This window comes from Pseudonaja textilis, chromosome 7, assembly GCF_049901715.1.
Source record: "Pseudonaja textilis isolate UNSWEBS1 chromosome 7, rPseTex1.2, whole genome shotgun sequence".
Classification (NCBI taxonomy): domain Eukaryota; kingdom Metazoa; phylum Chordata; class Lepidosauria; order Squamata; family Elapidae; genus Pseudonaja; species Pseudonaja textilis.
In genome coordinates this window covers 21,267,988-21,280,435 of record NC_141996.1, presented here as the reverse complement: position 1 = coordinate 21,280,435, position 12,448 = coordinate 21,267,988, and the positions used below count along the sequence as shown (strand labels likewise).

At 38.5% G+C, this 12,448-nt stretch overlaps 2 protein-coding genes across 3 annotated transcripts; one reads left to right on the top strand and one right to left on the bottom strand.

The window, feature by feature from the left end:
* Positions 1 to 1,115: 1,115 nt before the first annotated feature.
* Positions 1,116 to 6,259, top strand: MTIF3 (mitochondrial translational initiation factor 3). 2 transcript variants are annotated; one of them, XM_026708818.2, is made up of 4 exons: positions 1,116 to 1,524; positions 2,918 to 3,375; positions 3,666 to 3,820; positions 4,498 to 6,259. In XM_026708818.2, the coding sequence occupies exons 2-4, from the start codon at positions 2,919 to 2,921 to the stop codon at positions 4,705 to 4,707; spliced, it is 822 nt and encodes a 273-aa protein (XP_026564603.1). In that variant the 5' UTR covers positions 1,116 to 1,524; position 2,918; the 3' UTR covers positions 4,708 to 6,259. The 2 variants fall into 2 exon arrangements, with proteins under 2 accessions (XP_026564603.1, XP_087793329.1); XM_087937203.1 differs by lacking the exon at positions 1,116 to 1,524 and adding an exon at positions 2,261 to 2,282.
* GTF3A (general transcription factor IIIA) lies at positions 4,352 to 12,182 on the bottom strand. Its single transcript, XM_026708815.2, has 9 exons — positions 11,932 to 12,182; positions 10,568 to 10,668; positions 10,137 to 10,227; positions 9,171 to 9,259; positions 8,365 to 8,438; positions 7,905 to 7,988; positions 6,300 to 6,529; positions 6,157 to 6,216; positions 4,352 to 5,011 (listed from the first exon to the last, which is right to left on the bottom strand). The coding sequence occupies exons 1-9, from the start codon at positions 12,178 to 12,180 to the stop codon at positions 4,877 to 4,879; spliced, it is 1,113 nt and encodes a 370-aa protein (XP_026564600.2). The 5' UTR covers positions 12,181 to 12,182; the 3' UTR covers positions 4,352 to 4,876.
* Positions 12,183 to 12,448: the final 266 nt, after the last annotated feature.

Genomic DNA, 12,448 nt, shown 5'->3' with positions numbered 1-12,448 from the left:
ACTGCCAGTACTAACTGCTTGCTTGCTCATCTACTTTCCGTATTTCCTTTGTTAGTTGCGAAGTCGTGTTCGACCCATTGCAACCCCATGGACAACATTCCTCCAAACCTTCCTGTCCTTTACCATCCTCCAGAGTCCATTTAAGCTCACACCTACTGCTTCAGTGGTGCCATCCAGCCATCTCATTCTCTGTTGTCCCCTTTGTCTTTTGCTCTCAATCTTTCCCAGCATTAGGCTCTTCTCCAGTGAGTCCTTCCTTCTCGTTAGGTGGCCAAAGTATTTTAAGTTTCATCTTCAGGATCTAGCCTTCTAAAGAGCGGTCAGGGTTGATCTCCTCTAGGTCTCCAAGAGACTCACAGGAGTCTTCTCCAGCACCAGAGTTCAAAGGCCTCAATTCTTTTGGCACTCAGCCTTTCTTATGGCTCAACTTTCACAGCCATACATTGCAATTGGGAAAAACCATAGCCTCGACTATAGGCACACTTTTGTTAGCAGGGTGATGCCTCTGCTTTTTAGTACACTGCTTACTTCCTTGCTCTGATGAAACTGCCAGCAGGAGAAAGCAAAGGTATTGAAAATATTTGTAGCTCGGATTGAAGTTTTGGGGACAAGGGTCCCTTCTAAACAGGAAGTTCAGAGAACGGAGCTCCTGCCAAAACAAAGGTATATGCCAGGGATCTCCAACCTTGGCAACTTTAAGGCCTTGCTGGCTGAGGAACTCTGGGAGTTGAAGTCCACAGGTCTTAAAGTTCTCGAGGTTGGAGACCCCTGGTATATACGCCCTTCCTTCGCGCGGGTCCCCCTCGTCCGCCCCGCCAAAGCAAGAGGGCTGGCGGAGAGAGCGGGGCGGCTGCTTACTCCCACAAGGACTCTGCCTTTCCCTCCCAAAGGTAGAACATGGCCCTTCCAACTCTACTCCACTGGCTGTCGGATTAAGAAACGTGGACACCATCATCACACGCACACACACGCCCCAATGATAAGGATTCGGAGTAACACGCAAGCTCGCCCCGGTCGCCTCCAGCGCCACTTGCTGTGGAAACAGCCCAGGCCTTGGGCAGCGAGGAAAGAAAGGCGCGCATGCGCAAGGAGGCAAGCTCCCTTGGATTGACGTGGGCTCTCCGACAAGACGGTTCCAAGGAAATCAAAGGAAGAGTTCCTGAGGTGCTTTTTTTTTTTTCCCCTCAAAAGGCACCTGGACCTTTTTTGGGTTTTTTTCTTTTTGCTTGAAAACGTTTCGCTTCTCATCCCGTACTGAGGAAAGCTTCTCGAGTGAGAAGCGAAACGTTTTCAAGCAAAAAACATTAAAAAAAGGTCCAGGTGCCTTTTGAGGAGGAGGGAAACCCGCAAAACCCTTCGGGGAAACCGCGACCTCGAACGACGGAGACTCCCCTCAGACAATGGCTTTCGGGAGGTTTTAACCCCGCCCCCTTAGCTCGCGAGCTCCTCCTCTTCCTCTCTGGACATCCCCGCCCTTTCCTTTCCCCTCCCTCCCCAGTTTCTGCACTGGGGCTTCTGGATCGGGTGAGTCTCTCAATCTTGCGCTGGTTCCCCGTGCGAGGCAGGGACCCCTGTATTTGCAGTGGTGGGGTTTTTTCTTTTTTTTTCTTTTCTTTTTAAAGAAGCCGCAGATTGAGTTATTTCTATGAAAGTGGTTAGGAAACGGCCGTCTTGGGTCGCCTGGCTTGGGATACACGCCCTGGCCTAACGCAGGGGTCCCCAAACTTGGCAACTTTTAAGACTTGTGGACTTCAACTCCCAGAATTCTCCAGCCAGCTATGCGGGCTGGAGAATTCTGGGAGTTGAAGTCCACAAGTCTTAAAAATCACTGCTTCACTTGTGGAGAACATAAATTTGGAAACCACTGCCCCAATACTAATGAGATGATAAAAGACGGGGATTGCTGCTCTCTTGCAGTTTAAATTTAAGAATAAAAATGACTAGAGATCCAGCATCCCAAGGATTCTGCAAGGAGTTCTATGACAGAATAAAAACCAATAAAGCTTTTAAGTTTATTCTAATCCAGGCAATTTTCTATCACACTTCCTCAGAGGTCTGTAAATTGTTTTTAACATGTTCTTTGGCCTTCTCTATTACAGAAAATGGGTTTTGAAAAGAAAATACGTCACTGAGGTGTTCCTGAAGTGTTGAATAGAAATTTCCTATAATAAACATATCTTAAAGAAATTACAGGAGTTGTAATTCCACGTATTGGAGGACATCTGGTTAAACAAAGATTGCTGTAACCTCACAGACGATACATGCAAAAAAACTTACATAATGTACATTTTTTTTACAAGGCTGCATTTTTTGGATAGTTATACAGCCACTATGGGCCCATTTCTGAACAGTTTACAGCCCAGGGTTTGGGGAACCTGAGTTAGATCACACTAAGCTTAAATTTCATTTCCTTGTTTTTTGATCTCATTTATTAAACCATGGCTTCTAAATTTAATATTTAGATTAACAGCTTATTGAATAATCCAGTATTAAGCAACGGTATCTTAACATACTGTTTAAATTTAAAATGTCAGTATATAACTAGCCTTGTCATATGAGTTATAAGTGTTTTATACACATATTATTTCTTATATCTATGTTGCATTAATATTTTGGGTATGGGTTCACTTTATTGAACAAATAGCACATTCACACAACTTTTAAAAAATATCTGCAGTTTTGTCTATTCAATAAAAATGAACTAATCACAGATAGTTTTTCAGCATTTAATAGTTTAATATTTTCTTTGTCAAGGTGTCTTAAAAACATGTTTAAAAGTTTTAAACTTTTAAAATTAAATTTCAAACAATATAACTTTACATGATGAACTTTTTACATTAAAAAGATGTTGACAATGAACTTAAAAATAATAAATTTTGATTCCAAGATTATATTTATTTTTCTGCTCCCATCCTAGAATGATGTCATTATACCTGAAGAAATTACTGGATCTGGCTGGAAGGAAAGAAGTGAATTCCATAACACGGTATATTGCCAGCTTCAGGACACAGCCAGAGAAAAACACAACAATAGCTCAGATTTGGCTAAAAACAAAACATGATAAGAAAGGCTCTAGCAGTCGAGCATTATGTATAAAAGTTATTGAAGAGAAAACAAAAAAGAAAAATGCCAAAGAAACATTTGAAAGTGTTGGGAGGAGAATCCCATACAACAGGATACAACTAATTGATGAGAATGGCGAAGACATGGGAGAAATGCATAGGGTAAATGTACTTCGTATTATGGATGAAAGAGGGATGAATCTTGTCCTGCTGTCTGAAAAAACAGATCCACCCAAGTATGGACTAATGACAGGAAAACAAATTTATGAAGAGCGTCTCAAAATTAGAGACGAGAAAGCCAGCCCCAAAGCAGGTATGCATGGCTTCTGTGAAACATATTGGCAATTCAGATGTTATGCTAAGTCCCAGTTTATTATAAGCTATGGTTTATTAAGCCATGGTAGCCTGGCTCACATAATACATTAAGCCAGGGGTAGGCAGCGTTTTGTCGGTAAGGCCATATTTCATTTTATTTGATTTCCTCTGAAATGGGACAAGATTGGTGTGGGTGGGTGTGCCTGCTTTTACTTTTTAATTTATATGAACTCTATCCTTTTAATAAACTGAAAGGAATTGGCTTGACTCATGATCTTATTTTAACAGGGCCTGTTCAACAAAAGATTATTAAAATGACCACAGTTACAGAGCAACACGATTTCAGTACAAAAGTAAAACAAATTCAGGAATGGATTGACAAGAAGTACCATGTGAAAATTATACTGCGTCAAAAAAATATTTCAGATGGACCAGAAAAGATGGTAAGTTTATTGGAACATTTTAAGGTATGATCTTGGCAGAGATCATAGTATTGTAAGTTGTTTCTAAAATCACTGTTTCATGTCAAATGGAAAAGACCAATTTAGTGTTCCACTTTCCAGCATATTTCACTATTGCAATGGAGGCTGGGCTGCTTGTAATTCTGCATCACCAAAGGGGGCTTTAGGTTTTCAGTCTGAAGAGAAAGATTGCCAGGAAATGGTTTCATCTGGGTCAAGACAGTAAATGCTGACTTGCTGTCTTTGTACTGCCTACTGTTACACTTGTCAGTGAAATAATGTTGTCCCACTTATTGCTACGCAATTGAAATTATACCGTTACTTGAAGGAAGCATCATTAAAACCAGAGAGAGTATATATTAGCTTGAAATCAGTACTCCTGGGTTCTTGACTTAGGAACTGGAAGATGCAGTGAGCTTCAGAGAGTGAAGTTGGGAACAGTGACAGCTGTAAATTTTCAGAGAGGTAGAAATATAACTTTCATTCATGTTCATGAAGATCTGCAAGCCAGTGTTTGTACTGTTTGAATTTTAGTTTGCCAGTTTTAGGGTCTGTTATTTTATTTGTATAAAATAAAATGACTGGTTGTATTTAACAACATTTCTTAACTGATGCAAAAAAAATATTCAATTCATTAAGCCAATTTGTCTTATTTTCAGTTAACATTTTTTGATAAGATTTTGGATACGATGCGTGAGAAAGCCACATATCACTCCATGCCCTCTATTGCTGCAGAAGGAAGGAGTACCTGTATATTGAGACATTTATCAAAGAAAGAGATCCAGAAATTAAATCTTGTGGAGAAAACTAAAGATATTCAGAAGGAGAATGGAAGCAACATTACAGACTCGGATGTAACCAAGCACTGATTGTTTTTTCTCCTAAAAATGGAATGGGAAAAGAACACAAGTCATTTTGCTTCAGCCTTCTGTACCAGTTCTATAAACTTGGCAATGACCACCCTCTCAAAGCCACTTTTTGTGAGCATCTCATGATGACTGTTAGGCAGATTTAAAACTCTTGTCAAGGAATGGCATTTCAACCGTCAGCAACTTGCTCTTTGCTGCTTGCTGCAGGCACAGATTCTTCCACTGGAGATAAGTTTCTTCTCTGTACTTTTGGAGGAATATATCCACTGAGGTGAGAAGCCAGACTCCGCTTTTGTTGTGGTTTCTTAGGAAGCAAGATCCAAAAGAAAAAAACTGTAATAGAATATCCCTTTTTTGTCATTAAAATCTGAGAATAGTTAACAATAAAACTGTCTGTTATTACCAGTCTGGCCAACTGGGTTTTGTAATATCACAGCAGGGTTAAGGGAACCTTGGATCAATTTGGAAGGAGGGAGAAGGAAAGGCTAACTAAAACAGGAAGAAGCACGGAAGCAGGAAGAAGCACCAAAGTGGAGCAAGATTCTATCTTTCTCTACTTAATCTCAGGTAGAGATTGAGAGGGGGGCAGGTACAAAAGACCCTGCATTTAATGCCCTTAGGCTATCCTGGAATAACTAGTGGGAAAACTCCCAAAGTGGCTATATTGATAGTAGAGTGGCACTGTTCTGAAAATCTGGGAAGGCTGAGGCCTGTAAGTATTTTAATAACAAACTCGGCCTTCCATCCTTCTGAAGACTGCATAAGCTTTAAGAAAATCTTCATGAAAGCTTAAATGGGACCAGTCTTTTTTCTTGAGGATTTGCATCATTTCATGATTAAACCGAGCCACTTGCATGAACTCTACTGAAGATTTATACACAGGCAATTCTCTTTATTTGCACATTCTGCATATGCAAATTCACTTATTTGGAAAAATGCTTTTGTAATGCAAAAACAATGCCTGGTGCTCTTCCACTTATTTTTGCACATGCAGAGTAGCAAAACATTGGAATCACCCAACATGCACCTCCTAGCTGAGGTTTTAGCAATCACTAAATTCAGTAGTCAGTAGCAATTTTAGAGAACATGACTACCATGAATAATGCCTGTATATCCCATTCCCTAGAGAATCTTATTAGTTATTATACAAGTGCAAAATATTTGCATCAGAACAGATAATTTCAGACAGATTGGCCTTGCCCTACTTACCACATAACATCACTTCAGGATCTCTGTAAGCTTTGTTCTGAGAACTAGAAAATCTGTATTTTGTTTTAGCCGAACCCAGAAGTACAAAAATGTTCTGGATTTTTTATTTGAACAAATTATGACTTATTCAGAGAAGTTCAGGAGAACTTCTGGAATGCAGTGTGTTTCATGTTCACAATTATACATTTGTTCCATTTTTTTCAAGCTCCTACTAGGAGAAAATTCAAGAATTTGACTTACTTTTGTGTCCGACTTTTTCTTATCAGGATCATGTTGTACCATGTGCCTTATGAGGCTTTGCTGTAAAAAATAAAAATTAATTTTTATGACCTGAAATAGAAAATGAACAATATTTATCAAATAATAGTATTAAAAATGCCTACTTTCATCGCAAAAATCTTCCCGCAGCCAGGATGGTCACACGCAAAAGGTTTTTTTGCCTCATGAAATGAGTGAATATGACTTTGAAGGTTGAACACTGTTGTGTATGTTCTTTTGCAGCCCTCCTTTGGACATTTAAAAACTTCTCTGTCAACAGCATGAGTTTTCATATGACATTTCAGATAATCTTTGCGAACCAATGTTTTGGAACACACTTCACAGGTAACTGGTTCTAATGGAAAAGGAAAACAAGAGGTAGAAGCAGAGCTTCTATTAAGCATAATTCTTGAAATATCTTTACAAAGAACAATATATATATTATATTACCTTGACCATATTAAATCACAGCTGTGCAGCATTCAGTTTCAGAAAGGAATGGTATTTTGAAGTATGAGAGATACTCTTTAAGCAATTGTTTTTTTCCCTGGATTGCATAGCTGCAGTGCAATTTCAGAAGAGTGTTCTGTTTAAGTCAGGTGTGTCCAATCAGTGGCCAAACAGGCCACGCCGGCCCTGGACAGCTTGTAATGCAGCCCCACAAGATCTTAAACTTTTAATATACATTATTACATTGTCATCTACGTTCACTATATTATGTATCTTATGTGCGGTCCAAGTGGAAAGTCAAAAGGCTGGACATACTTGGTTTAAGTGGTTATTTTATTTGAATTTATTAGTTGCCCAATTCTAAAGAACAAATATTACATCAACAAATGACAAGACAATACTTCAAATTTAAGAGCAAATCAAAACATTTATAAGGGAATCTGAATCAGACTATAGCTACTATGTTTATATATTACTTGAGGATCAGGCACATTTCTGAATACCAAACCACAGAAACAGATGAGTGTGATATTACATCACATGCTTCTTGAGGACTTTTCAAACATATCCAGTCAGTCAGAGCTGGAAAACAGGACAGTGGACTCAGCAAATCTTCCGTGTGATCCTATGAGCATTTTTTACTTGCACATGTACCGTATTATATCTACATATTCACCTCACTTAATATGCATGAGAAGAATCTGTGAATCAAAGGTTGGTGTATTGTTTATGAAATGTTTATTTTATTCTTGAAGGTGGAAATAGAGTACAGGTAGTTGTTGACTTATAGCCATTCATTTAGTGACCATTTGAAATTACAATGGCACTGAAAAAAATGATTTATGACAGTTTTTCACACTTACAAACATTGCAGCACCTTCATGGTCATGTGATCAAAATTTAGATGCTTGGCAACTGGCATGTACCTACAGTGGTTGCAGTGTCCCAGGGTCACGTGATCATCTTTTGCGACCTTCTGACAAGCAAAGTTAATGGGGAAGCCAGATTCTCTTAAAAACCATGTTACTAAATTAATATCTTTGGTGATTCATTTTACAACTGGCAAGTAAGGTTATAAAATGGGGCAAAACTCTTTCTTAGCAAACATAAATTTTGGTCATAGGTCCAGGTCTACCTATAACTGAAAAACTAGTCAATGGAGCTGTAACATGTAACATATCTTTTTAAATAACAGTTGCTGCGTAACTTTTAAGATGTGTTTATCAATTAATGTATGCTGACTCAATTATCAAAGTAACTACAGCAACTTTAATACTTACCCACATGACTGAGTCTCATGTGTTTCAGGTATTCTGACCAGGTTTTTCCAACAAACAAACAGCTCTCTTTTTTGCATGCATAACCTGTAAAAAAAAAACTGGCGTTAACTGGCTTTAAAAAATGCATTTTTTTTATTTGTACCCCACCACTATTATTTTTACAAATAATTCAAGGCAGTGAACATATCAAACAAGTCTTCCTACTTTCCCCACAACCACTACCCTGGAGCTGGTTTGGGCTGAGAAGAAGAGTGGCCCAAAGTGATAAGCTGGCTTTCATGATTATACTTTCTATTTGCATTGCACCTCAACTGTCTAATAATTTATATAATATGTTCCATTTATTTCTTATGATTGTGTGAATTCCTTTAGCTTATTCAAGTAATCGTGGTTAAAATAACTACATGACCCCAATTCTTACTCTTTTAGCATTACTGAAACAAAAGGAATAATTAATTACCTTGATGAATTTTCTCATGACGTTTTAAATGGCTGGGTGAAGAAAAGCGCTTTCCACATTCCTCATGGGCACATCTGTGGGACAAAAAACAGTCACTCAAAATGAAAATAAAGCTCACTGCTAATGAAATGTGAGGTATAAACTCTCTTGCAACTGAAAATAAACTTTTTCCCTTCAGTTCTTCATTCTGTAAAATCACTTTTCAATAAAAACATTAAGAGAAAAATCTCTCCATTCAGACCAGGAAGTGAAAGAATGCCACATATATATCCCATTACATTCACAGATTATGTTTAGTTTTATATATTTTGATGTATAACTACATTAAATAAATTTGGCAGTCATTGTCTATTAAATAATAAACACAAGCCAAAGTTAAAACTGGAAACTTCTGAGGTGCGTAGTCAAATACTGTGATTGGAAAACTCAGGTCAATTTAAACAATCGAAGAAGGGATGAAAATAAAAAGTATGAAAATTGGTACCTTGTAACTGAACAAGTAACAAAGTACTCCGAAAAAGTGCTTTAGAACATGAATGTACTGTTTTTACATGAGGTACCAATTTTCACTAAAATATTAGAAGTATAATGTTCACCAGATCAGAGGGAGGAATAAGCAGTGAACTTTTTAATATTTCCTGTCACATATGAATTTAAGCTATGCCAGCCCTATTTGGAGACCTCTAATAACATCTTCCTTATGGTAAAAACTTATAATTCCTACTTGCAAGTATCCTTAAAGTTATTAATAAAATTCATTCTCAGGCTTTAACTAAATAGGCAAAGTATCAAAAGGTTTCACTTACTTGAAATATGGTTCACCAGTGTGTTGAGACTGATGTATTTTTAATTGCTGGTGCTTTTTAAATGATTGTCCACATTTTTCAAAGTCACACTATTTGGAAAATCAATTTGGTTACAGTCAGAGAAAATCCACAATAAACTCACAATCTATTATATACTTTATCTTCTATCAAAAGGCTTACTATGGGTATGTAATTGTACAAATTAGCAAAAATGACCCCAAATCTTCAGTAATTAATCCAATGTAGTTTAGAGAATGCATCAATGCTGAAATTAATCTGCACAAACAAACCTCTTTCAGAATGTAACCCATCTACTATGGCAAGAAAAATAGTCCTTGCCTCATATCTAACAAATTGTGATCTAGAGGGATGTACACCATCTTCTGTTACTGCAAAGGCAAAGAGGAAGCCATGGATAGGTTTGCTGATCTACAACCTAAGTATGCAAGATCTAAGTTCACAAAATATTCTAAGCCTGTCAAACTGGCATCCCACTTTGCAAAGGCAAAAAATGTCACAATAGATTAAGATCCGGCCCTTGACGTGATCGAGTTTGACACGGGTTCTAAACCAACTGATTAAGGCTTAGAGTGTGTAACTTCAACCATAGTTAATATGCGGCATGCACACGGGGGGTCTGCTCACATGTGCAGGGGGAGTTGCGTGCGTAGTGCTTTATGGCTACAGGCATGCGTGTGTGCACACGAGGATGGAAAGGTTAGCCATCACTGGCCTATAGTATTACAGCACTGTGCTTTCCAGATACTGGAGACTTCCAACAGATGTTGAAGACTTCAATACACCATCAACCTGTCCCTTACCCAATTTGGTTGAGGATTATGGCAAAAAGTCTAATATGTTCACATTAAGAATGCCAAAATTGAAAAGACTTCACTAAATTATATAAATTTCAAAAACTATTTCCTAATATTTGGAATGAAGTAGCAAAGAAATAGAGGCACTTACTATGTATTTCCTCTGAAGATGTCTCCGTAGAACATGCTTGTTCAAGTTTGATTTTGTTGTAAATGTTTTATTGCAATCATCTACTGTGCATCTATAGAAATAATAAAGTATAATAAAAATGAATACATTGTAGTAGATATAACTAGAACAAATGCCTGATTTTAAATAACTCAATACAAATACACTGATTTCAGCCAATACAGTTAAACATCTATCTAAATATATAAAGGAGTTATTAACATCTACCTAAATAAAAAATAATTTATGTTGTCAGCAATACTAGATTTGTTTCCTTTCTGCTACACATACCAATATAAATTCAGTTAATAAAAACTTATAATATAACGAAGCAATGAAACATTGCAATCTAGTTATGTTGTAAGCTATACAAACTGGTGTCAGAATTGTTGCCCAAATGATAATATACTTACACAAATTGTTTTTCTCCAGTATGTGTAAGAAAATGACGCTTAAGATGGGAACCTCTAGTGAAGCCTTTTCCACAGCCTTCAAAAATGCAAACGAAGGGGCGCTGATAAATTTTAAAAAAAGATTTTTTAAAATGTTGTTTCAATTCTCTTTTTAAATGTCTACTTCTTGATTTCTCAGTTCCCATTCATATTCCATTTTCTCTACTTTTTGTTGGTGATGAGCAACTATTGTTTCCCCAGAGTTGTATTAGATATTTCTCATTTTGCCAATCCACTCGACACCTTCTTAACAATCTATTACTGTCTATAGCCACCAAGTTTTAAAGGCTGACCTGATCCACAATGGACAAAACTTTCCAGTTACTCAGACACCCCTATCATTCATTTTCAGCCATCAAAACTGATCCATAATTTAGGTGAAAAAATTATCTGTTTTTAAAACAGTAGTATAACAGGGTAACACGTATTAAGGACACTTGACAGTGATTAAAATCTTGAGTCAGGCTATTTTGTTTCCTACTGGATGCTGATGAGAGGACAACTTTGTCTTGGTGCCCAGTTTAAACCCAGAATGCTCCAGAAGAGAACAATGGGTATTAGTATTAGTATTTATCTTCTCTGCTAGTCTTTGCCTGGTGGAAAATATACAACTTTGCACTGAGGAGAAAAGGACAGTAGGATAATTTGCTTCCTCAAGTGATTCTGGGGACCAAGAAGCAGCAGTTAGAACTGTCAGCTCAGTGTAAATAATTAAATGAGTTGCATGTAGTCCATCACCATTCTACAGTAAAAATTTGTATACAAGTTTTCATTCTATTTTTATCCCACGTTTATTATCTATTAGCTAAAATCATAATATTAACATATATTAAAACTAATACATCAGGTTAAGTGGAGCTCCCCACTTCTGTAAGGGAGCCCAAGGGATTTAATAAAAACAAACAGCAGCAATTTCTGTTTAAATCCAAGTTTCATTCCTTTGGCCCCCAGATTTTTCAGCCTAGCTGAGGTCAGTCGATGGTCATCCAGACTCGAGCTCCAATCCACGGATTCGTATTTGCGGTACACGCAACCCAGAGAGACAGACGCCCGAAGGACGAACCAGCGCCTCAATTGCCATAGTAACCGCTGCGCATGCGCTTCTCAACGACCGCCCTATCAGAAGCTACTTCTTAATGATTGGTCATCCGCCCACCGCCCAATGGAAACTGCCGCCCATCCTTCCGCAAAGCTCTATTTCCGCCCTCGGCCCAGCCCTCGAGACTAACGGTTGGTCGTTTCAGGAACTGTTTTCCGACCACTAACCCAATCACCGCTCTAGTTCCTGGCGCGCCAGGTACCCTCTTTAGTTCATACTCCTATACCTCTCCCGTGTGCCGACACAGGTGAGCGTCCAATTTCCAGTTCCGGTTGAAGGTGGCATCGCAAAGTGGGAACGAGCAGATGAATATCTGCTCCTGAGGCGGAGAACGGTAACGGCTCTCTCCAAGATTAGAATATTTGTGCTTCGGAGACGGAGTCGTCGTGGAGGAGGTGCTGGTGGTAGTAGAATCGGCGGCGGTCGCCTCCCCGACAACGAAGTCCTCTCCGGCCATATTTGGACCATAAATCATGTGACTGTGCCGTAACTCCGCCTCTCCTCTATTCATGCTCCAGGCTTTCTGAAGCTTTACAGTTATGAACCTCCGCCCTTAGAAAACGCCTCCCCCCCCCACATCGGCGGAGAATGCTTACAGAGGCTGCGTGAGGAGAGGGAAAATAATTCTAGCGCATGCGCACTGCTGCGGTTCTGTTTTGTTTTTTTTAATGGGGGGGTTGGATCAAGTTGGGCCGTTTCATGGAACGTTCGGGTTTTTTTCCCCTGTGGAATTTTTAAAACTA